Source organism: Lemur catta, chromosome 5, assembly GCF_020740605.2.
Source record: "Lemur catta isolate mLemCat1 chromosome 5, mLemCat1.pri, whole genome shotgun sequence".
In the NCBI taxonomy this organism is placed as follows: Eukaryota; Metazoa; Chordata; class Mammalia; order Primates; family Lemuridae; genus Lemur; species Lemur catta.
In genome coordinates, this window is record NC_059132.1 from 2,412,557 (window position 1) to 2,439,027 (window position 26,471).

Sequence of the window (26,471 nt, forward strand, 5' to 3'; positions counted from 1 at the left end):
GTAGTCCCAGCTACTTGGGAGGTCGAGGTAGGAGGGTCCTTGAACAAAGGGAAAGTTCTATCTCTGTAATATTCGAAATCCAAGAAATTTCTAATGAGCAAAATGCAAATTACAAGAGGATAACAAAAATGGAACTTGACACTAGCATTCTTCGATGACCAGATTAGCATTTTATTTTTCCCTTCCTGACACTCAAATTCATAGAGGGTGAAAAGATAGAACATAATCAAAATAACATACAAACACAGTTCACAAACATTTAGCCATCTACTGTAGCTGTTCTTTGTAAAATACACAAAAGTAAACAGAAACATCTTTATATAAATTATGCTTAACAATCTGTATACACTGTAAAACAATGTAAAATTCACACTGAGATCCTAGTGCAAGCAGTGGTGTGTGAAAGTGCAAACAAGGTTAGTGACGAAACAGCTTATCACTCCAGCATACTTTGCATTCAGCCAAACACTGAAGGCCTCACCATGGAAGACATTTTTGTCACTTTTTATAACTTGACACATTCACCCTGAGTGCTCCTGCCTCATCAGTATGCAGGTTAGGAACAACACCAGGGAAGACGGAAACCCATGTGAAGTTGGCCACTCTGACATGAATCTTTATACCTGATGTTGAAAACAATTCCAAAGAAAACCTGTATATCAAAAACAGAATTGTCACCCCTCCCTTTGACCCCAAAATATCTAAAACTAAAATTAAATCTCAGCCCTTATTGAAAATGCATGCTGAAGAAGAATCCATCTACTCCAGTGCAGCTTTTCCAAAAATAATTCTGTGTGAAATCACTTTCCTATTTCTGCCCCAAAATCTGTTTGGACAGGGGACACACCTAAAACAAAGTTTGCTTTGGATAACCTCAGTCACTTTCATTACTTTGGATTTTATTTAAAAGTGTGATCAAACCCTCATCAGTGGCATGAAATATATTAGCTGCTTAATGTTCTAAATTATGAGAACAAAAATTGATAGATTGAGTTGCATTCTCAATAGACACTGTAGACTCCCTTCACACTCAGGCGTCTTTCACATCCAGGTGTGGGTAGGGATGCGTGAGGAGGGGTGGTTGCTGGGTTCAGAAATGGAGACACGGCTTTAACAAAATCCCAGTCACTTTCCACAGAAGAGTACAGTCGCATATTCCAAGAGCTGCTGGTTTTTTTGGGGTTTTTTGGTTTGTTTTTTTTTGTCAAAAAGCACTAACTTGAATTTCAAAAGGACAATAATGGAAATGACCAAAAACATCAACATGTAGCTTTTGATAATTCGTCCTTAATTGAAGAGTACTGTTTTGCTGAACTCAAATCTATAGCAAAAACCTCTGACTTTTATATGAATATTAGGTTACATTTTGTTTCCCATTAATTTTATTAAGAAATTTGTATTTTCTCATTTCTATTTTTTCATGCTGTCTTGAAGATTTTTTGATGCTTTACCAGCTTTTTACATATGTTTAAAATAATCCATAGGCTGAGAGTGGTGGCTCACCCCTGTAATGCTAGCACTTTGGGAGGCCGAGACTAGAGGATTGCTTGAGGCCAGGAGATGGAAACCAGCCTGAGCACAAGTGAGACTGTCTCCACAAAAAATAAAAAAGCTGGGAGTGGCACATGCCTTGGGAGGCTGAGGCAGAAGGATCACTTGAGCCCAGGAGTTTGAGGTTGCTGTGAGCTATGATCATGCCACTGTACTCTAGCTTGGGTGACAGAGAGAGACCCTGTCTCCAAAAAAAAAAAGAAAGAAATCCAAACAATACACTCTAAATAAAATGAACAGAAAGACTTTTGAGAGATTTTCCTTTATATAAAAGCTATTCTCAGTGTACTCTGGTCAAATTTTACTAGGCAATAAATCCTTGCAAACTTCGGTCAGGTAAGTGACTAATAATACCAAAATACGACATTGAGTCATATATCGAATACAGAGTTTCAGAAAATGTAAACCTTTCCCCTGAAACTCTCAAATCATGTTAAGTAGAAGTACACTGTTTTAAACGATGGAACTTGGGAAAATGCTGGGTTTTGAAATGTGGTTAACGAAATAACTTTCCAGAAGGCAAGAAACACTATTATCACAGCTATCACTTTGCCTTAATGATTTACAAGTAGTTTATGTGCTGGAAAGCACTATAGAGAAGTGTGAGCCAGTTGAAAACTAAGGAAAAGAAACAGTGTTCTGCATTTCTGTTGTAAACCACAGTAAATCTGTACGTGGATACGAGTACACGAAACTAAAATTGAGATCTTTGCAGGCAACCTCTGAATTCATACATCTTTGGCACTCATACAAAGATACTGGTTCGACTAAGCCAACAGTGAAGAATTTTTCCCATGTATTTTAATAAATGTCTTTCCCCAATTTAAAAATGTAATAATCTCTACTCTAAAAATTCACTCAGATAAAGATAAGCTGAAATCTATCAATCTAACCAGCTATGACCCAAAAGGTGTAATTAACAGCAGTCACTGAAACAGGTGTGGGGTAAGACTCTCTTTAAAAATATAAGTGGGCTGAGACCTTATAATTTTTAGAGTTTTAGACTTCAGATTTTAAAACATCTTTTGAACAGTGCCTGACTTGTATGGAATCCAGTCTTATACACAACCATCTTACAACTTCACTTTAACATCTTACACTATGGAGCACAAAATTAACTTAATCCCCAGTACTAACATTTACCTGGAAACACTCCATAGGTGCACACAGTCATTCCACAGGCACATGCCACATGCAGAGTTGTCTTCCCCTTGTGCTTCCATTGCTTCTTGCCATTCTCCTAATTTGCTTCTCTTGAAAAAGGGCAATGACCCAGTTTGTGTTCTCTGGAGGGATTCTCAGAGCTGGATGGTAAGTCCTCTGCCTGGGAACTCTGGAGGAAATCTGGTTGCTGCTAAGTGCAGTTTCATTTCTGGAGGCTCAGGCCCTAAGAATCTTACATCTTTAGGAAAATATCCACAATTATAGCTGTGGTCCACAAAGTGACTTTATTTGTTTCTTTGATCTCAGTGTCAGAATTAGAATGAGGGTTCTGCAGTGAGATATTTTGTACCAGGAAGCATTTTTCCCCACTAGAGAAACCAGTAAGTTTTTTCCGTTATACCAATTTACAACACAAATAAGTAGCTTCTCGAGTATCACAATGGATATTCTAGCGAATACTTGAAGAAAAACATGTCCCCGAAGGCATTGAAGACAAATAACATGAACAGGAGGCAGTTACTTTTCATAAGGCTTAGTTCTAGTTAGTCAGAACTTTAGGAATGAGTGCTGTAAACCTATCTAGCAGGCCAGGTGCAGTGGTTGATGCCTGTAATTCTAGGACTCTGAGAGGCCAGAGTGGGAGGACTGCTTGAGCTCAGGAGTTCAAGACCAGCCTGAGCAAAAGCGAGACTCTTTCTCTACTAAAAATAGAAAAATTAGCTGGGCACTATGGCAAGCACCTGTAGTCCCAGCTACTCAGGAGGCTGAGGCAGGATGATCACTTGAGCCCCGGGATTTGAGGTTGCAGTGAGCTACGATGATGCCACTGCACTTTACCCAGGGCTACTGAGCGAGACTCCGTCTCAAAAAAAAAAAACAACCTATCCGGCAGAATAAATCATAGGCTACATGGCATTTTCTGTTTTTCCCACAGTGCTACTGATGTTTCTAGCCAAGGAAGAAGCTATTTTCGTTTATAAAGAAGATGAAAGTAAAACAGAATACCCAAACTACTAAAACCAAATGTTGTATTAAGAAATGACCTTGTCAGCTTAGCTAACTATAATGGTACTCGCTTTCAATAATTCCTCAATCCTTATCTGCTTTATAGGTTACCTTGTTGATGACAGAAAGGGCTATCATAACTGATTTGGACGAAGGCTAGAGAAAACACTAATTTTGATATTAAAATTATTCTTGATAGAATTGGAATAATCTATTCTCAATGGAATTGGTTAAAATATACTATAAAAACTTGGCTTACAATCAGAGAAATCTTAAACTTGAGTCTTTAAAAATACATTTTTGGCATTTACCTTTCATCTTATTTTACTAAGGATGGGAATCTCAAACATAAAAGAAAGAAAATTTCATAGGAAGTTACAATGCTTTTAAAAAACTAACTAAAATCTCATGAGTAAGTTTGGCAGTGAGGCTTGTAGACACTATTACATGGCAAGTATCAGAAAACAAAACTTTTGTGCTATAAAGTAAGAGCTACCTGAGAGCAGCTAAGAAAAACGAAAATTAGAAGCATTTGTTTTCTTCTACCAGGAAATAAAATATGCCAAAGAATGCAAAAAAGCTATAGGAGAGGAGCAAACTCCCCACACTTCTCGTGACAACTGAAGCAGAACAAGCTGTTTCTTTTTCCTTGGCTATGCAGGGCTCCACAACGAAACTGTAGAAGATCCTACTTGTTGCTTGCCCTGGGCAGTACCTCTAAATGTGGAGAGACTGGCGCCTGTCACTGCTTTTGGTGAAGAGGCACAGATTACAAAACTGGGCACTGATAAGACTGGAGTACTTCAGAATTAGACAACTGGGAGAGAACTATAGGGTCTACCAAACTGGGAATCACCCTTGAGTAGTGCAGATGTACTTTCCTTCAAAAGGTCAGTCCCGCAGGGAATAGGACGTGCACTCCTCCATCAGCACTGGTAGTGGCTGCATTACTGACGTAAACACACACGATTGAGAGAGCAATGTAGTATCAGATGCAACTGACCACAACTGTCTCATGGCAAATGCAAAAGCCTATAGGGGTTTAAACATTATTCTAAATATTCTGAAGGAATCTCCTTTCCCAACAACCCCTTCGTACATATAATATTAAAAAAATTCAAATTTTCAGAGTATACTAGCTAGATAAGATACATTCAAATGAAACATATGCCCAATGAAGATGCCAAACATTAGAGTTTGTTTTATTGCATGACGTTTGCATAAGAAAAAATATTATTGAAAACTGTAAGGCATCATGCAATCATCGATAAGCTAATTATTAACTGTACACTTAAAATAGGCGGACATACAATCTAAAATTTAAGAACTAGTTCCAAAAAAGTACATAAAAAATTTAACATGATGAGCTTTTAAATATGGTTGATATTTGTAGTTTCATGTTATTAAAAAGTGCTTCAAATGTACTCCTGGAAAGTTGTTCTTTATAAATGGCGCTGGGGTAATGTCAGATTATAAACTGTAAAAACTAATTATTTTTATGGAATTAGAAAACTAATAGTGTGATATTCAAACTTACTTGAATCAGTTTTCAATTCTCACTCAAATTAAGTTGATATAATATTAATAATCTAAAAAACATCTGTTTTATAAGCAACAAAAGTCTATTGAATTCAAGTTATGCATGTTGAGTGATCAAATCTCTGAGTAGGCCTGAATGTCGAGACCTGGAACCGACGCAGGTGGGTGTTAATCAATGTACTGCGCCATCCAGCGGAAGCCCTCTCCGTAACCCTGTCTCTTGAGCACACTGCACATGAAAACTTCTAAGGGTCGGGCATTCAGTTCTTTCAGAGATACACTGCCCTAGGAAAAGAAGAGAGGCGTTATGCTGGAGTTTTATAAAATAAAAGCCCCACTCCCCAGCAGAATTATAGGTTCTACTTTAGAACAAATGGTGACTGTGATAAAGTCATGGCTCCTTGGCATTCAAGTCCCCTAAACACACAGGAAGCCTCCTTCTCTCACTCATGGGAAAGAGGTTAGCTTGTGAGGGACACAAGAATAAAAATGATACCAGAAAAAGTCCAGGCTGGGAGCGGTGGCTCACGCCTGTAATCCTAGCACTCTGGGAGGCCGAGGCTGGAGGATCACTCGAGGTCAGGAGTTAGAGACCAGCCTGAGCAAGAGTGAGATCCCGTCTCTACTAAAAAAATAGAAAGAAATTATCCGGACAACTAAAAAATATATAGAAAAAATTAGCTGGGCATTGTGGCCCATGCCTGTAGTCCCAGCTACTTGGGAGGCTGAGGTGGGAGGATCACTTGAGCCCAGGAGTTTGAGGTTCCTGTGAGCTAGGCTGATGCCATGGCACTCTGGCCTGCATGACAGAGCCAGACTCTGTCTCCAAAAAAAAAGTGTATGTTCACAAAACCCCTACTGCACTGCACTCTAGCCTGGGCAAGAGCGAACCCTGTCTCAAAAAACAACAAAAATAAGATAATGGGCTGATGCAGCCGGACAATAGTAATTTAAAAAGACATTTGCACTATAGTATTAAATACTCATACTTGTCAAAAAAATTTTTTTTTTACCTTTCCTGTTGTCTGACCATATAAACCAAATATCTCTCGTAATCTCTCTTCACTGATGGCTTCAGGTCTGTCGATCTTATTCCCAAGAATCAGTATAGGCACATTAGCAATGGTTTCATCTGTCATTAGTGACTGGAAAAAACAAAACAATACAAAAGACAAGAAGTTCACATGAAACTATCCAAAGGGCTTATTTTGATAAGATAAAACAGTCAAGGAACTGGTTCCCTACCATATCATGTCATGCCAACTTTCTTTGGCAAATGTTTCCCCCATTTTAAAGTGAGCTCCATGAAACCATAAGCTCAATTCTTCTGTCTCCCTAGGGCTCTTTCTGTAAATGCTCACTCTGCTCACTGCGTAAGCCAGTGAGGTAGAGTGGCTAGAGTCAACCCCTTGGAGGTAGAAAGGCCTGCTTTCTGCTACTTCTGAGTTGTGACTTTGGGCAAGTTAGCCTCACTGGAGCTCAGGGAGAATTGGGAATACTAGCACCTAACTTATAGAGTTGGTTTGAGAATTAAGTGAAATAATATGCACAGCGTCTGGCACGAAGTAGGAAACTGGGAATTCTCCAGCCCTGCTCCGTAACTACAGAACCTACCTAGACTTTTCCACATAAACAAGTACTTGTTTGCCTGCCCTGGGCTGAGGCATGGTTGGGTCAACCTTCAGTCAGACCACAGACCTGCTTACTCTGTGTTCCCAGATCTAGTGCTGGCCTTGCCTGCTGCTCTTGAGGACCTTTACAAGGCTTGTGACCTGGGGGAGGGGAGAGGAGGTAGCTAAATATGCCCCTGTTTATTCCTGGGAGTGTCAAAGACAGCATGTCATGCCATTTCCAGGGGTGGCAACCCCTGAAGAAGTGGCATCCTGGGAGTCAAGAGCAACCCACTCTAGGAATACAGCAAACGTGAAATACACTAGACAGACACACTCGGTACAGGGTGGGCTCCTCAAGTCATCAGGAAGGATGCCTGTGTTAGAACTTCTTCAATAGCTACAATCACTCAAAGGTACTCCCTATGCACTCTAAGTAAAGCAATCCCCACTTAAAGCAATCACTGAGCTGAACAAATTGTCAGCAGTTTCTTATGAGACTGCAGAAAAGCCGTACTCTGATATCTATGACTGCAACCTATTTCTTCAGGCTTACCAGAGTGATTTAACTATATTTAGTTTTAATTATTTAACTTACATCAAGTTCTTCTTTTGACTCTATCAGCCTTTCATGGTCTGCACAATCCACCAAAAATACAATGCCATTGATAGCAGGAAGGTAGTTTTTCCACACTCTTCGAGCTAACAAAAACAATCAGAATGTAGATTTTACTTAATGGTCAAACCTAGTGGATGGTTTGACTGAACAGCCCAACAAGATACCAAGTAAAGTTATCCCTTAACATGGCTGGGCCCGGGGGCTCATGCCTATAATCCTAGCACTCTGGGAGGCCGAGGCAGGAGGATCACTTGAGCTCAGGAGTTCGAGACCAGCCTGAGCAAGAGACCCCCGTCTGTACTAAATATAGAAAAATTAGCTGGGTGTGGTGGCACATGCCTGTAGGCCCAGCTATTTGGGAGGATGAGGCAGGAGGATCCCTTGAGCCCAGGAGTTTGAGGTTGCTGTGAGCTAGGCTGATACCACGGCACTCTAGCCCGGGCAACAGAGTGAGATTCTATCTCAAAAAAAAAAAAAAAGAAGTTATCCCTTAACACCTGCTACTTCACTATATATTAAAGTTAATCTTTTACCAAGTGGTCCTAAAATCTTCCCAGAATGCCAAAGAAGAAATTTCAGGCTTTCCTTGATTGTGGGCAAGTCAAATACTTTACTCTCTCCCAATTTTCCCCAAGTAAGAAGTGGAATATTTGCTATTATACCACTGGACAATGAATGATGCAAATTAAGTTCATTGGAAGACTGCTACTATATAAATATAAAATATAAGCAGTTCACCCTGAGCAAGAGCAAGATCCCATCTCTACTAAAAATAGAAAAAATTAGCCACCAGCCGAAATAGCTCAGTTGGGAGAGCGTTAGACTGAAAAATAGAAAAAATTAGCTGGACGTGGTGGCATGTGCCTGTAGACCCAGCTACTGGGGAGGCTGAAGAAGGAGAATTGCTTGAGCCTAAGAGTTTGAGGTTGCTGTGAGCTATGATGATGCCACTGTACTCTACCCAGGGCAACAGAGCAAGACTCTGTCTCCAAAACAACAACAACAAAAAACTCCCCAAAAACAAAACAAAGAAATCAAGCTCAAGTGTTAATAATTAACTAAAGTCTATGAAACCACAGGATGGTTTTTTTCCACGACATTCTTTTTTAAAGGAGAAAACAGTTCTTAGGGTACCCCAGGGAAAATAACTTTCTTCTTTGACTTGAGTTTTATATCTTGCAAACAATATAGAAATGAAGTCTCACACAAACTCCATTAGATTCCAATTCTAATCATATTCCAGAAATTATTTTATGTACATGCCAAACAATTATATGTCTCAAATGTGCTTTCACTAGCCACAACCACTTAAAATCTTTTCAACTGTGTGTCATATCAGGTTTTCAGAATGCCCACCAACTCTGTAATATTCATTAGTTATGACTTACTACGTGCTGGATGCTGCCAAGTACTTTGGGGGATATAAAAAATAAGCAAGATTTTAGTCCCAGAAAGTTTAGTATAGGAGAAAAGACAGTCTTCCCAAACTTTTTGTAGACGTGTACACAGATGGACTAAGTGCTGTGGGAGCAGAGTTGAGAGCACTTCTGGTTGGAAGTGGCTTCCCAGGGGAGGTAGCAGGATGTACACTGGGCCCTGAGGGGTTATTCATTTGCATATGGGGATGGCATGAGCAAAAGCACAGGGGTAGGATAATACCAAGAAGGTATGATTTGGCTGGAGTAAAGAGAATTGAAGGGAAATGGCAGGAAATAAAGACAAGAGCCAGGCACAGTGGCTCATGCCTGTAATCCTAGACTCTGGAAGGCCCAGGGGGGAGGATTGCTTGAGCTCAGGAGTTGGAGGTTGCAGTAAGCTATGATGCCACTGCACTCTATCTAACTGGGGCGACAAAGCAAGACTCTGTCTCAAAAAAAAAAAAAACAAAAAAAAAAACAAAGACTAGAATGCACTGGAATATAATGGCCACATTTTCATTAAGTTAAAGCAACTATAAGAATAATACAATCTTACCTTGAACATGTCCACCCAGATCAAAAGTTGTAAAAGTCATGCCAGCAATGGTCAGTTCTTCTGAAGCTAAATAATTATACAAAATATTTTTATAGTATGAAAATCAGAAATCTATTCATAGCATATATTAACTACTACTTGATGTTTGATTTACTTTTATTGCAAATAAGGTTATATCAAATATTAAGGAACTGATAAAAGAATACTTCATTGTAATTAGATATACTCCAATTCATATTGACAATATAACACAAATCACTGTAATATTCAATTCTGGTATTCACTACCCACCACAAAACTAATATTTATTTTTCCTTCTCTACTCCTCCTGCTGAAAATGTTAATCTATTCAGACAATTATTTGCTATGAAGGCTAATGACTGTTCTAATAATTTTTTGTGTAACTCATCTTAAATGATACAAGTGAAAGAATAATTTTCTCTTATGGCTGGCATGAGACAGTCTTTATCAACAAACAATTATAACAAAAAATTTTGGCCATTATTTCTTCAAATATTTTTTCTGCCCCTCCTTTTCCCTTTTGGGACTTCAATTACAGGTTTGTTACACTGCTTGATATTGCCCCACAATCATGCAAACTCTGTTTATTTTTCTTTCAGTCATTTTTCTCTCTGTGGTTCATTATGCATAGTTTCTGTTATACTGCCTTAAGTTCATTGGTCTTTCTTCTGCAAAAGTGGCACTAATTTGCTGGCTTTTTTTTTTTCCTTTTTGTTTTGTTTTGTAACAGGGTCTCCTTTGTTGCCTAAGCTAGATTACAGTGGCATCATCATAGCTCACTGCAACCTCAAACCCCTGGGCTCAAGTGATCCCCCTGCTTCAGCCTCCCAAGTAGCTAGGACTATAGGCATGTACCACCATGCCTGGCTAATTTTTCTATTTTTGTAGAGATGGAGTCTCGATATGTTTCCCAGGCTTGTCTCAAACTTCTGGCCTTGAGTGATCCTCCCACCTCAGCCTCCCAAAATGCTAGGATTATAGGCATTAGCCACTGTGCCAGCCTAATCTGTTAATATCATCCAATGACATTTTCCTTTCAGATATTGTATTTTTCATTTCTAGAAGTTCCATGTAGCTATGTTTTATATCTTCCATTTCTCTCCTCATTATGTTCATATTTTCCTTTAAATCCTTGAACACATTCATAACAATTTTATCAGCACGGGTCAGTTTTGCCTGTTCTAGAATTTCATATAAATAGTATCATACAGTAGGTAATTTTTTGTGACCAGCTTCTTCCATGTAGCATAACATGACTGAACATATCATAGTTTATTCCTCTTTCTTGCTCAGTAGAATTCCATTGTTTATCCATTCTTTTTTTGATGAATATCTGAGATGTTTCAAGTTTTTGGCTATTACAAATGAAGCAAGTATAAACATTCTTCTACAAGGCTTTTGGTAAACATATGTTTTTATTTTTCCTGGATAAATACCTAGAAGTAGAATTGTCAGATCGTAGGATACATGTATGTTGCCTTTTTCACAAACGCTTTTGATTAATTGCAAAATAGAAGCTGAAATGAATGTGAGCTGCAGGAAGGTTGAGACAGCATCTGTTCTGGGCCACTGTTGTACCCCTAGTGTCTAGAACAATGTCTCACATAAAGTAGGTGCTCAATAAATATTTGCTGAATAAATGAAAGAGAGCAACATCAAAAAATAAAAAAATGACTTACACCTAATATAAGACCACTCTGTAGTCTCTTCCAATTATGCTGTTTTTGTAGGGAATTTTATAGACTCAATTTCACCATGATCATTTTTTCTTTAACAGTATTGCTCTTATATCAGAATCTTATTTGACAAGCCCCACTCTCTTCTCCTAATATAAGAAAAGACTTATCAATTTTATGAAATTCTCCTGTTCCAACCTCATTAACAGTTTTATAGATAAAATGAAACTTTGTTCTGTTCTATTCTTCTTCCTTGTTCTTAGAACATTTACTGAACTAAATAATTATTAGGTTTCTGTTTCTAATAATTTTGTTACTTTAACATTACTTTTTCGGGCCGGGCGCGGTGGCTCACGCCTGTAATCCTAGCTCTGGGAGGCCGAGGCGGGTGGATCGCTCGAGGTCAGGAGTTCGAGACCAGCCTGAGCAAGAGTGAGACCCCGTCTCTAAAAATAGAAAGAAATTATCTGGCCAACTAAAAATATATATACAAAAAAAAATTAGCCGGGCATGGTGGCTCATGCCTGTAGTCCCAGCTACTCGGGAGGCTGAGGCAGTAGGATCGCTTAAGCCCAGGAGTCTGAGGTTGCTGTGAGCTAGGCTGACGCCACGGCACTCACTCTAGCCCGGGCAACAAAGTGAGACTCTGTCTCAAAAAAAAAAAAAAAAAAAAACATTACTTTTTCAAACACTACTCATTACATAACCTTAAATACAGAATGGAATGTATTAAGTAATTTATACAGTCATTATTAATGTTTTTCAGGTGATCTTCCTAAAAGAACACACAACAAATTATTTTAAAAACTGTTTTAAAACTTTCTATAAGTGTATCAACATATGCCTTGTTTTTGGATTAACTGTATGGTGTATATTATTGTTAAAGTTGTTAGGACTAGAAAACTAACTGGTTAATAAATTGAAGTTACCAGCTATGTATAAAACTATAATCTGGGCAGGTGTGGTAGCTCATGTCTGTAATCCCAGTATTTTGGGAGGCTGAGGCAGGAGGACTACTTGAGACCAGGAGTTGAAGACCAGTCTGGGCAATATAGTGAGACCCCGTCTCCACAAAAACAAACCAACAAACAAACAAAAAAAACTGCTAGGCTTGGTGGTGCATGCCTGTAGTCCCAGCTACTCAGGAAGCTGAGGTACGACTGCTTGAGCCCAGGAGTTCGAGGCTGCAGTGAGCTATGATTGGATCACTGCACTCCAGCCTGGGCGAAAGAGCTAGACCTTATCTCTAAAAAAAAAATAACAACAGAGGCCGGGCGCAGTGGCTCACGCCTGTAATCCTAGCCCTCTGGGAGGCCGAGGCAGGTGGATCGCTCGAGCTCAGGAGTTCGAGACCAGCCTGAGCGAGACCCCGTTTCTACTAAAAAAATAGAAATAAATTGTATGGACAACTAAAAATATATATAGAGAAAAAATTATCCGGGCATGGTGGCGCATGCCTGTAGTCCCAGCTACTCGGGAGGCTGAGGCAGGAGGATCGCTTAAGCCCAGGAGTTTGAGATTGCTGTGAGCTAGGCTGACGCCACGGCACTCACTCTGGGCCACGGCACTCACTCTGGCCAGGGCAACAAAATGAGACTCTGTCTCAAAAACAACAACAACAACAACAGAAAAAAACCACAACTATAATCTGTTTACTGAATTAATGATTGAAATAGTACAATTTTAAAATTTGATAGAAATTCAGGTTATGTAAACAAGGTAATGGTGGACTATTTTCCAATCATGTCACAATATCTGAGAGAATAACTTTTTAATTCCTCTAGCTGGAGAAGGCAGTACTAACTGAGAGCAAGGTATAAATATTATTTCAAGATCTAAATATACTCCTTGAGAGCTGGGTCTCCTAATGTTTACTGAACTATTTAGAAACACATCAAATCACCTGATCATAATTCATCTCCCAAAAACTCCCCCCAAACAGAAAACTTTTGGTTAGTGTCTATGACTCAGCATCATTTGATCAAGTATTACATTATATGGGGGAATATACTTACTGGGATGTAACGTTGGGACATGTTGTCCAAGTCTGTCATCTTTTAGCATGTGTAGCAATGTTGTTTTTCCCGCATTATCCAATCCAAGAAATACCAATTTACCAGTTTTCTTATATAATCCTGCAGAGTAAGAGCTATGATTGGTCAAACTGATATCCGACACAGATTATTCAAATGACTTTAAACCTGGCCCAACTAAACTCGAATTTCTAAACCTATTTTCAGTTTTAAAAGACCTATTTTAAGCTGGGCCTGTAGTCCTAGTTACTCCAGAAGCTGAGGTGGAAGGATCGTGTAAGCCCAGAAGTTCGAGCTTGCAGTGAGCTGTGATCACGCCACTGTACTGTAGCTTGGGTGACAAAGCAAGACTCTATCTCTAAAAAAATAAAATAAAAGAGCTATTTTAAATCTATTCCTGATTTTGGACTTCAAATAATTATAAAACTAAACTTTGCCCTAGTCAACAGAATATGTGTGTTGCCTTAACATATGCCAAAATGCTGATTACTTTAACAATTTAGGAGTAAATTTTTGTGCCCTAGTCTATTAGGGAAACTTTCATAAAATACTTGGCATTCCCAGCTACTCCAGAGGCTGAGGCAGGAGTTGGCTTGAGCCCAGAAATTCAAGGTTACAGTGAGCTATCATCCTGTCACTACACTCCAGCGTGGGCAACAGAGCAAGACCCTGTTTCTTTCTCTCCTTCTCTCTCTCTCTCAATCAGTAAAATACTTGGCATTATATACATATGAAGCTAGACTGAAGGAAAAATTAGAGATTTTTCATGAATGTAAATAAATTAAGTATTTTTGATAATAAAAACTACAGTGAGAATTTTTTCAGTCAAAAAGTTGGCTGGGTGCAGTGGCACATGCCTGTAGTCCTCACTACTCGGGAAGCTGAGGTGGAAGGATCGCTTGGGGCCAGCAGTTCAAGTCCACCCTGGGCAACATAACAAAATCCCACCTTATTTAAAAAAAAAAGAAAAAAAAAGTTGTTCATTGTCAAATTTCCCTGAGAATAAGGTTAAACCACTCATCACAGGATTGCAGAAAACTAAGCAACAACAGCAACAAAAAATCCCAAGCACATAATTTTAGAAGTATCAACCAGGTAGTAATTGAAAGATAAATTGATAAATATTATAGAAAAAAGGCAGCATTGATCAATTTAACTGCTAAATTTGATACTGAACTTTATTTTTTATGTGTTTAATTGTCTACCTTCCATGGAATTACATGAGGACAGGACACTTTGACTTAGAATAGCAGATCAAAAAATATTTACTCAATCAGTAAGTGAATTTTTTTAAGATACTAGGCAATTATAGTTTCAGGCCATCTATTTTTTAATAAATTCATGCCAAAATAACATTTAAGTGTCAGAAGTAAAAAACTGAAATCCTAATCTTTTGGTCACCTACTGACCAACAACTCTGACCCTAATGGAAAGATTGTCGTCCATGTTTACTAGAGCTGGGATACTACATTTCTCCTTTAATTATGAATTCCGACTCATAATTTCTTTAAACAATACTTCTATTCTGGCCTTCCATGAGATGAAAACAAAAAACCCAATACTTCTATTTCTTAAAAGGTTTCTACAAAGATCACCTCTAACCAATGCAATCAATCTTTACTACCCTAAGTTTTAAATAGTAAAAGTGCACTGGATATGATTCCAAAACATCTAGAACATTTAAACTTCAATTTTTAAAGATTGTGGGTTGGACTAAATTCTTACTTTGTAGTAACATATATAGGCACTTCAAAGTACATACATTATTTCATTTAATCTTCAGAATAACTCTTTGAAGTAGGCACTACCATCTATTTTTTACAGAGGGGGAAACTAAGGCTCAGGATTGACTTGCTTAAGTGCTGAAGTCAGATCTGAAATGGGAACCTACGTCTGATTCCAAAGCTTTGGTTTGTCTCCCTTTCTCTACACCGCTTCCTAATGTTTGCCCGATTAACCCTGTTGTTCCTGATTGTGATCCAATTTATTTTGCCTTGTCAACATAATTCAGCTTAGTTTCACTTTTCTATAAACTGAGATACAGTTTGAATTAAGTTAAAATCCTTATTTCTGATCCAGTTGTTGCAAATAGTATGTGACAAAATATTCCAGTCTGGGCCGGGCATGGTGGCTCACGCCTGTAATCCAAGCACTCTGGGAGGCCAAGGCAGGTGGATCGTTTGAGCTCAGGAATTTGAGACCAGCCTGAGCAAGAGCGAGACCCCGTCTCTACTAAAAATAGAAAGAAATTAGGCAAAACAACTAAAATATATACAAAAAAAAAATTAGCCGGGCATGGTGGTGCATGCCTGTAGTCCCAGCTACTCGGGAGGCTGAAGCAGAAGGATCACCTGAGCCCAGGAGTTTGAGGTTGCTGTGAGCTAGGCTGACACCATGGCACTCTAGCCCGGGGAACAGAGTGAGACTCTGTCTCAAAAAAAAAAAAAAAAAAAAAAAAAAAATTCCTAATAACCTTAACAGGTAGAAATTATTATTGTCATTTTACAGATAAGAAAACTTGGGCTCAGGTAGAAAAGTAATTAACCCAATATTACATAATTTAAAAGGGATGCAATGAATAATTGAACACATTTGTATGATTTCAAAGCCCACATTCTTAACTACTGGCTTATATATAAAGAGGCTCTACACAAATAAGCATTATTATATAAAAAAGATTAAATGGGATAAAGCACAAAGGGACAACATTACCTAAAAACTGTAGCACACTGCTGAAACCACTGTAAATCCAATCAAATATGAAGGACATATCCAAATCTGATAGGGTCTGAAAAAGAGAGTTTTGAATTTAGTAGTCAACATTAAACACCAATATATATTAAACACTAACAGCATTAAACACCGACTCTGAGCAAATAATTCTACAACAACCTTACAGAGTTAAATACTCTTATCTAGGCTGGTCTAACATGATCTATACTGATGCATTTAAAAAATGACACTTAAATACCAAGTGGAAACAATTCTTTGCCCAGCAAAGTAGCAAATGAAAAAGAATGATAACAGCCAGGACTCCTTTTGTGGTGAAAGACATACACTGGTGGCAGAATAAACAGGCACAAAACCAATTTGACAATAATGTACCCGTTGATACTACTTGACCCAAGAACTCTACTTGTAGAAATTGTCCTGCATATAGAAAACTTTTATGTATGAAGATGTGTGTCACAAATGTTATTTATGGCCTATGAAATATTTACCAAAACCTTGTTGGGGGGTAGGGGATAAAGAAGAGTAGGGAGAAGAAAAAGAAAAGTAAGGTTATGATAATGAAATAAGAGTTTCCAAGTCTGATAATACCTGTGTGCAGTAAAATCCCTTTCCATTTCTTTTGTCTTTTTTTTTAATAGCAAGTGGTTCCAAGTGGTAAATTTCTAAGTTTGTTATCTTTCTGTATTTTTCAAATTTTAATCATATTACTGAATGTTAAAACAATCTTTTAAATCATAGTAGAAAACGCAGAGTATGGTTCAATTCAGCATTTATTTGATGTATGCCTTGTTAAACGAATAGGGTAATATATGGAAAATAAAAGAAAAAAAGCCTCTCGAGAAAAGAAAGATCACATATATAAAAACAGACTTTCAGATCAACAAAGTTCACTTAATAAAACTGAACTAAAGAACCTAGGCCTAAAACTTGGGCCAACTCCAAAAAATTTGAAGGTTTGTGCTATCTTTGACATTCTTTATACAAAGCATGACACGTAACCCTGCTTTTTTTTAATCACCTTTCACTTAGGTAGGCTGTCAAGCCTGATGCTGATGGGCCCACCAAACTCAGAATTCCTAGAGCAGCGGTCCCCAACCTTTTTGGCATCAGGGACCAGTTTCATGAAAGACAATTTTCCATGGATGACTCCTTCTGTGTGCCCTCCCCTTCCTAAGTTTCATGGAAGACAATTTTTCCACAGACTGGGGGGTGCCAGGAGGGTGGCGGAGCTGGCCTGGTCCCTAAGAGGCTGTGGACCAGTACTGGGGGTTGGGGACTGTAGTCCTAGAGGATAAAGAGCCAAGTAACCAATTCACCTTGAGAGTGAGTAAGACAAAGAAAAGAGAGTGAGTGAGCCCATCTCCAGTTTGTATGAGGCATGGCAATATTTCCTACCAGATTCCGTGGATCCTGGCAATAGTCTCTCCCCTCTCCTCTCCCCCCTGAACTACCATGAGTAGAATATTGTTCTTACAACCAGTCAGTTCCTGACTCAGATAAAATGATTGGTAAAATTACCAATAGTTCCATGTGTCAGTATTACAAGAATGAGAAGTACAATAGAAACATACATATAACACACTGAAAATTCCTATTTTACTCAGGTTGAAAGTTATATCTCCCTCTACCATCATCATTCTAGGGCACGTAGAAATTGAAACTTGTGGCCAGGTGCAGTGGCTCACGCCTGTAATCCCAGCACTTTTGGGAGGTCTAGGCAGGAGGATCACTTGAGGCCAGGAGTTCAAGACTAGCCTGGGCAATATAATGAGACCCCCATCTCTACAGAAAATAAAAATTAAAAAAAAGTTAGCTGGGCATGTTGGTGTGTACCTGTAGTACACAAGGTACTCGGGAGTCTGAGCCAGGAGGATAACTTGAGCCTGGGTGCCGGAGGCTGTAGTGAGCTCTGATTGTGCCACTGCACTCTAGTCTGGGCGACAGAGTGAAACTTTGTCTCAGAAAAAAGAATTGAAACTTGTAGTCAGAGAGAAAATACACAAATAGTTTATCTTTCCTCGAAATTTTAAGATGTGATATGTGTTTTTCAAAGAGAATCATAATAACCTTCGCTCTGCAGAATCAAAGCAAAAGATCGTGCTGAGATCTTTTATTCAATTCAATATATGCTTACCAAGCTCATATTATGTCCAAGGTCCTGAGCTAGACAGCATGGGGAATACAAATATTGATGATAAACATGACTCTTGCCCTCAAAAAGGTTATAATCTGAAGTGAGAAGTTAGCTACACAAATGCAATTTAACTGAAAATCATTAAAAATGAATAGTATACTATCTGGGATGGTAACAATTTACCCTATAGGGTTTTAGGATTTACACAAACACGAAGAAAAAAAACTGCATACACTGTAAATCATAAGCTCCTACGTAAGTATTAATAGTTTAGGCCGGGCACAGTGGCTCACACCTGCAATCCGAGAACTCTGGGAGGCCGAGGCAGGAGGATTGCTTGAGGTCAGGAGTTCCAGACCAGCCTGGGCAAAAGCTAGACCCTGTCTCTACTAAAAATAGAAAAAATTAGCCGGGCATGGTGGCATGCACCTGTACTCCCAGCTACTTGGGAGGCTGAGGCAGGAGGATCACTTGAGCCCAGGAGTTGGAGGTTGCCGTGAGCTAGGCTGACACCATGGCACCCTAGCCTGGGTGACAGAATGAGACTGCCTCAAACAAAAAAAAGTTAAAAAAAAACAAGAGAATAACAAAAATAAATAATTTAACAGGAAGAGGTATGGTATGCTCAAAGAAGTACTTTATATTATACATTAAAAAAAAGGGAAAACCAAGTCCTTCTTATCTTTCCATCCAACTATTTCCAGAGTTCTATGGAGGCAACAAGGTGTAGCTAAGGAAAAGTTTCTCAGACGATGTTTAGCCCGAGTCTTGAAGATTAAGTAGGAATTTGCTAGAAGGTTGTGAAGGGCAACTGAACGGGCACAGCAAAAAGTCAGGTGTTGGATGATATGATTGGGTTGACGGGGCTGTGAACTGAGAGTAAAGGTCAATGCCTGCTAATTAGCGAGGTAGGAGCCAGAGTGATAAATCTGAGACTGAACTTAGGCGTCTGGACTTCATGCTTGCTACCTACAAAAGAAACAATACTGAAGCAGTCCTTCAATTTAATATGCAAAGTGAAATGAACAAAAAATAGCAGCTACCAATTATTGAATCTCTATGAGGATTATGGTCTAGAGATTAAGAGCAGGAGCCTTGGAGCCAGGCATTTACCACTTACTGTCTACCTTGGGCAAGTTACTCAACTTTCCTCATCAGTGAAATGAGGACAGTAGCTGTCTGAGAAGGTTGCTGTAAAGATTAAATACGTTAGCACACACAAAGCACCCACTGTCTGGCATGGAGCCAAGCATTTAATAATGTGACCTGTTGTTACTGCTGCTTCTCCTCTACGGCTCACAGTACTGGGCATCTTACATAGTTCACCACTAAACATCCCAACAACCTTTCAGAGTAAATATAATTTCCTCAAGGGTGGATTCTAAAATAAATTTTAAACAATTTAAAAAAAGTAAATTAATTACTATTCTCATTTTATGGGAGAAGAAATGATGTTACAATAACTGAACATCAAATGTTAGTGACTGGCACGTCTGTGTTCCACACCTGGGTTTTTCTGACTTGCATGTGCACACTGCAGTGGTTCCCTAAAGCTTTATAGCAAATAGCTTAAAAAGTATAAATTTGGGCTGGGCATGGTGGCTGACGCCTGTAATCCTAGCCCTCTGGGAGGCCGAGGTGGGTGGATCGCTCGAGGTCAGGAGTTCGAGACCAGCCTGAGTGAGACCCCGTCTCTACTAAAAATAGAAATAAAAAAAAATTATCTGGACAACTAAAAATATATATAGAAAAAATTAGCCGGGCATGGTGGCGCATGCCTGTAGTCCCAGCTACTCGGGAGGCTGAGGCAGGAGGATCGCTTGAGCCCAGGAGTTTGAGGTTGCTGTGAGCTAGGCTGATGCCACGGCACTCACTCTAGCCGGGGCAACAAAGTGAGACTCTGTCTCAAAAAAAAAAAAAAAAAAAAAAGTATATATTTGTTCAAATGATTAAGTATCTTTTTTTAAAAAAACTTTTATTCAAGCCAAACAAGTTACAGAAAAGTACCATTTTTTAATTACTCCAGCTCAAGACTCCTTCCTCTCCCTTATATCCCACATCCAGCTGTTCCCTAATCCTATCAATTTCTTGCAACAGACTCATGCTTTCTTTGGTTCTCACAAGAACCACCTGGTCAAGAATCTCATGTCATATTCCTAAACTACCATCTTAACCTCAAAATTTGTTTCTACCCATCTTGTACACTGCCTCTAGAGTGGCTTTACCGAAGTGTCATCTTAGACTTGACTTACTGCATAGTCAGGGGGACCATAATTCTAAGTTTGCTGGTGACAGTCTCAGCTTATACTTGTTATCTCAGTGTAATTATTAACAGTGCTTCCTTTCATTCAAAAGACTCCTAATTTAGGTGACAAATTATTTGGCCACCCTATACACGTTGGATGGAGAGCCACTGAAGGTTTTTTAAGCTGAGAAATTATTTAATCAAACTCGTAATCTAATACCTTAGAATTCCACTACCTACCTCTTAGCTACCTTCCCAAGCTTAGTACATATTACTTCCTCACTTGTAGCTTTCTCTGGATCTAAGTAAACTGCTTGCCATTCACTGCAGGTGACCCATATTTTGCCACCTTAAAACCTTTGCCCATTCTCCTTTACAACATCACAATGTTCTACCATCTCTGCCTGAAGTCCTCCTGCCTCAAGCAATAGCCAAAATGCTATGTAAAAACTAAGTTCTTTACTGTCTTTAAGGGACAGACAGGTGTGGAAGAACCAATGAAACCAAGAAAGGGCAAAAGAACTATTAGAGACATTGGCAAAAATGGGAAGCAAAGAAGTTAGTGACATCAAATACAGCTGCAGTGAGGCCACCGCAGGCTTTGGTGACAAGGAGCCGATTGTTGACAGCATGAGCAGCCTGCAGTGGAGCAGTGGTGTAGGAGAGCCCGTGGCCAGTGCATAAAGCAGAGCCGAGCCTAATTCCAGGATTCATGAACTGTGTGACCTTGGACAAGTTGTAAGTTTCTTGTGAAAAATCTCTCAGGGTATGTAAAGATGGAATGAGATAAAATGCACAAAGTAAGCCTGGTTGCTGTTATTATTGAGAAGTGAATGGGCCAGGAAGTTAATAGATGGGATAGTGAGGAGAAATTCCTCTTCCAGAAAGTTTGAAATGGAATGAGGGAAGTGAGACTTTCTTCTCAAAGAAGTGTGAGGCTTGAGTATGATGATAAACTGAAGGGAAGGAGCTAGTGGAAAGGGAGAGGTTAAAGATAAGAAAGAAAGAAGAAATTAAACAAAAGGAAGAGACAAAGCCTCTAGAGGAGCTTGGACTGAGAGGGCATCTCTCCCTCTAAGCTTAGAGGAAAGGAGGGCCAGAAAATCTGTGGAGGTGGCAGGAATATGGCTCCAAAAGTAAAGAAGGGGTGTAGAGAAATTTGAGGAGCAGAGCAAGCATTAACGACTGTGGGGAATGGATCAAGTTAAAAGATTGCTAAAGAGAGCGAGAACTCAGTTGTAACTGAAAAGCAACCATTCACGAGGCAGTGCCACTCTGTGCTGATTTCCAACCTCCCGCCCACCACTAGCAATACTCAGCTTCAGAGAACATGAAATAACTGGAGATTAAGGACTTGTAGGATAGGGATGAAAAAGGACAAGGAAAACGGGACTTTGAGAGCACTAGTGAGAGGGGCTGAAGTGATCTGATCAGAAGTTCAGGCTTAGGCTGAGTGAGGCGGCTCATGCCTGTAATCCTAGCACTCTGGGAGGCCAAAGCAAGAGGATCACTTGAGCTCAGGAGTTCCGGACCAGCCTCCAGCTCAAGAGCAAGACACTGTCTCTATTGAAGATAGAAAAATTAGCCAGGTGTAGTGGCGCGTGCCTGTAGTCCCAGCTACTCAGGAGGCGGAGGCAGGAGGATCACCTGAGCCCAGGAGTTTGAGTTGCAGTGAGATACGATGACACCCCTGCACTCTGCCTGGGGTGATAGTGTATACAGGTGGGGTGGTGATCAAAGGTAGGCTTCTCACAGAATAGAACTGGGAGAATAGGTTGGGGGCAGTGGCATAGGCCTGTAGTACCAGTTACTCAGGAGGCTGAGGTGTGTAGATTGGTTGACTCCAGGAGTTCAAGTCTACCCTGGGCAACATAGTGAGGCCATGTCTCTAAAAGAAAAAAGAGAACTGGGAGAATAGGGAAAAAGGCTGTAAGCCAAAAAGCAGAAAAGGGTGAGAGAGGTAAAAGGTGGACTGAAATTGTACCAGCAAAGTGGAGGACGATATGGAGTTCAAGAATTCAAGAAAAGTCAGGTCTGGCTCTGGCATGGACAGATGAAGAAAAACGAGGTGAAATATGTTGGAAGCCAGGCTAGAGGGTACACTGTACACGATGAAAGACAGTGTAATCACCTAGAAGAGCAGAAGGCATTGCTGTAGAAAGCCAGACTGTGAATCAAGTGGCAAAGTCCTCACTGAAGATGACTGTTGGCAGGTGAGAGCTATGAGGAATGGTAAAGGATGGAATGCGGTAAGCCTTGAAGGAAAAAGGATTGTTTGCATAAGAATGGCACCAATTTGCTGTTGTAAAATTTGTCCCAAGAGAAATAATCTAATAACAGAAATGGAGAAACTCTGCTTCAGAAGATAACAAGAGATATTTACATTTCTTTAAAGTCGTGGTTTCTAAAAACCTTAAAACAAGCTAGGAGTGAGTTACCAGAAACATAATTAACTATTTTTTGGTGGTGGTGGTTGTTAAGTAGAGGTAAAAATGCCCAACTAAGAATAAGTTACTTAGCTACAAACAGATACCTGAGCCCTGAAAACAGGTTATACAACACCATGAACACACTATTAAGACATGTGAAAAGCAAAGGTCAAGAACAAGGAAACATATACACGTCAGCAGATTTATTTATTGCACGAACACCAAACAGGAAAAGTGCCCATGCAGATTAGAAAAGTGATCTACTCAAGTAACATGGAAATCAGTGTAAAGGATGTAATGGAACAGAACTTCTCAGATTACAAATCACTTCTTAAAGCCTTGTCCCAGTAAACTTATATGGATGAATCCATTTACATGAACTGTCCAGAACAAGCAATTCTTTACATTAAATAGATTATTGGTTGTCAGACTGGGAGAAGGGAAAATGAGGAGTGATTGCTAATGGGTACTGGGTTTCTTTTCGGGGTGATCAAATGTTCTGGAATTAGATAGTAGTGATGGTTGCACAACATTGTGACTATATTAAAAATACTGAATTGCATACTTTAAAAGAGTAAATTTTATGGTATGTCAACTATATCTCAAAAAAGCCATTATAAAAAATTAAAAGAAAAGCAAATTTTTAAAAACTTACATAGACATTCAATATTTAAAACTGATTCACATGAGTAACTAAGCAGAACCATCTATGTATGAACTTTAAAAATACAAATAAAATGACAAGATCAAATATCCAAAAAGTTCTTCTGGGAGTAAAGAAGAGACATAACAGTCTAAAGAGGCAACTAAGACATTACAGTATTATTGTAAAAGCAATGCATTAATAACTCTAAAGCACTGTAGGGCCGTAATGAAATGGATGTAGTACCTATTCCACAATAAAAAAAATCTGGATTTAAAATGCACCTTTGAGGGTGGAAGAGGGGATGGATAAAATCATACCTACCAGGTACAACGTACACTATCTGGATGATGCACACACTTATAACTTAAGCAGTACAAAAGTAATCCATGTAACCAAAACATTTGTACCGCCATGATATTCTGAAATTTAAAAAATATATAAATAAAATAAAGTGCACCTTTCAAATACTATTATTTCATACCGGGAAAGCCAATCTTTCTGAGCTCCAGTTAGTTCCTTCTTATATAGAACAATACCACCTGCCTCACAGAATTGTAAGAATGATTAAATATGATAGTGTACATAAAAATACTAATACTTTGAATATGACACAACTAAAAATAGTATTCAGACTAAATTGAAATTGAAAGCTTAAAATTTTAAATGCCAATTTGCAAATTAATTTCAATATTAACAACCTTTTTTTTTTTTTCCTTTTTGAGACAGTCTCACTCTGTTGCCCAGGCTAGAGTGCTGTGGCATCAGCCTAGCTCACAGCAACCTCAAACTCCTGGGCTCAAGCAATCCTCCTGCCTCAGCCTCCCAAGTAGCTGTCTTTCTACAATCTTTAAAGTTTTGAAAAACTGTCATGCAAATAAAAACTCAAGAAAACATTTTAGAGTTGAATATATAGTAATTATAGTAAAGGAACTAAACCTTTTGGTTCATGTAATCAACAAAAAAGTCACAATTGTTTCCTCAAGGGAAAAGAGACACTTGGTTAAAAGAAAGTTAAAAACATAACACATATAAATAGTATTAATTTTTTAAGAGTGAAAAAAGGAAAAAAAACCCTATTTGAAAAGAAGGTTGTGAATCTGAGTACTGAAATTGCCAACATTGAACTAAGAAAATGAAAACTGACATACATGACAAATTCAGTACTCTGAAGTTGTTCTAAAAGCTATACAAAGGAAGAGAAACTTTTCAACACTGTGATTTTAAAATTATTTGCTCTAGTAATGTTTTGCAGAGAAATAAGTTAAATGAGTGTCAGACAAGTTTGTAAAGAAGTGGGTGGAGAACTACTACTGTAGAATTCACTACTATAGAATCCTAATTTGTAAGATTCGAAAAATGATGGCAGTAATTTTCATTTCTGTTAGACAAATTTTACATCTTCTATTTCTTGCTTGAATTTCTACTCCAGCACAATAGTGCAAAGCAAAGGAAGGTTAAAATGTACCTTATTTAAACTGCTAATGTTCATAATTACAGACAATGCTTTTCTAACTTTTTAATTTTTTTTGGAGACAGGGTCTCGCTCTGTCACCCTGGCTAGAGTGCAGTGGCATTATCATAGCTTAATGCAACCTCAAACTCCTGGGCTCAAGCGATCCTCCTCCCTCAGCCTCCCTGGTAGCTGGGACTACAGGTCTGCACCACCACACCCAGCTAATTTTTTTTTTTTCTATTTTTAGTAGAGATGGGGGTCTCCCTCTTGCTCAGGCTGGTCTTGAACTCCTGAGCTCAAGTGATCCTCCAGCCTCGGCTTCCCAGAGTGCTAGGGTTATAAGCATGAGCCACCACATCCCAACTTTTTTAATACTTCTAAAATAAAGACGCCACTTTCCTTTTCTGCAAACTCAAAAAATGCCAATGAACTATCTTAAAATTTTTAAGTTCAAAATATTTTGAAAAATACAAATCTGAAAGGTACAATAGTAGATATACACATTGATTCAATATATCAGTACCACTAATTATTGACAAATTGTAAATCTTTATTTGTCATCAGTAAAATAGAGACGATGCTACTCTCTTCCTTGGATTGCTGTGTGTATACCTAGCGCCTTACACATAGCAATAAATGTTACTTTCCTTTCCTTCTTTCATTTGTTTCAATGAGACTTACTCTTAACTGATATTTTAACATTGAATGTAGGCCTTCTTCAGCTTAAGACACCTGGTAATATACACCTTGATGTAAGAACTGCGAATAAACAATACTAGGTTTAATTTTTGAAGTTAAAAGGATTTCTTCACCTCATTTTGCCCAATGTACCAAACACCTTAAATTCCTGACGAACTTTGTTCTTTTGGCTAACGAAGTCAGAGCTTTAGCTCTTTTAAAACAAATTTCTATCTTGTTAGACTATCTACAACACTTCATAAATCATTACAATTTTTCCAACAGTGTATCTTTTTCCCACTCAAGTGGGTCTTGGGCTATTGCAAAACTTTAACCACTACTGGTAAGGAAGCTCAGTTTGCCTCCACATTAGTTGGGAGAGCCGAAAACACCAAGCCGCGTCACTGCCTCTTCAGCTGTCAAGGAGCCTCGTCACCGTCACCTTAGCAGGTGAGGAAAATGAGGCCCAGGGGAAGGAAGGGGCTTGCCTTAAGTCACCTCGTTCTTTCCTGGAATAACCGGGCAAGCGTCCGACAGCAGCCAAGTCCTGCTCCGCGGGCTATGGGAGAGGCGCCGCGGAGCATGGAAGGGACCTGTCCCCCGCGGGGCGAAAATCGGACGCCCCTACCACTCAGGGCCACAGGCAGGGGCCCGGGGGGCGGCCTAGGCCCTGAAAATGCGCCTTCCCGGGGACCCACAGGTGCCGCCCGCCGGCCCACCCAGAAGGAGGGGCTGCTACTCACCTGCGACTGGAGAGAATGAATCCCTGCTTAGCGTCGGCCCTACCCTGGGAGAACGAACTGCAGAGAGCGATGGCTGCCGAGGCCCTCGTCCGTATCAGGTCCTTCCGGGCCGGCAGGTGCCTCACTAACGACGGTCGGCGGGACCACAGCGCCGCGGGGCCACGGTTCCGCCTCCTAGCGGTTCCGCCGCCAATTTCCCCGCGGAGAGCGCTTGCCTG

The 26,471-nt window shown here is 39.4% G+C and overlaps 1 protein-coding gene across 1 annotated transcript; it reads right to left on the reverse strand.

Annotated features, from left to right (window-relative positions):
- Positions 1–4,895: 4,895 nt before the first annotated feature.
- On the reverse strand, positions 4,896–26,382 carry SAR1B (secretion associated Ras related GTPase 1B). The gene is made up of 7 exons (XM_045550810.1): positions 26,254–26,382; positions 15,905–15,980; positions 13,175–13,294; positions 9,463–9,528; positions 7,468–7,571; positions 6,273–6,404; positions 4,896–5,544 (listed from the first exon to the last, which is right to left on the reverse strand). Exons 2-7 carry the CDS (start codon positions 15,960–15,962, stop codon positions 5,428–5,430), a joined length of 597 nt encoding a protein of 198 aa, XP_045406766.1. The 5' UTR covers positions 15,963–15,980; positions 26,254–26,382; the 3' UTR covers positions 4,896–5,427.
- Positions 26,383–26,471: the final 89 nt, after the last annotated feature.

Excerpts from the sequence above, each read along its gene's own strand:
- SAR1B (XM_045550810.1), bottom strand. The coding sequence starts at position 15,962 with ATGTCCTTCATATTTGATTGGATTTACAGTGGTTTCAGCAGTGTGCTA. Across the intron at positions 7,572-9,462 it reads TCTGGGTGGACATGTTCAAG|CTCGAAGAGTGTGGAAAAAC; the intron begins GTAAGATTGTAT and ends TGTTTTTGTTAG. Across the intron at positions 6,405-7,467 it reads AGTCAAAAGAAGAACTTGAT|TCACTAATGACAGATGAAAC; the intron begins GTAAGTTAAATA and ends TGTTTTTTCCAG.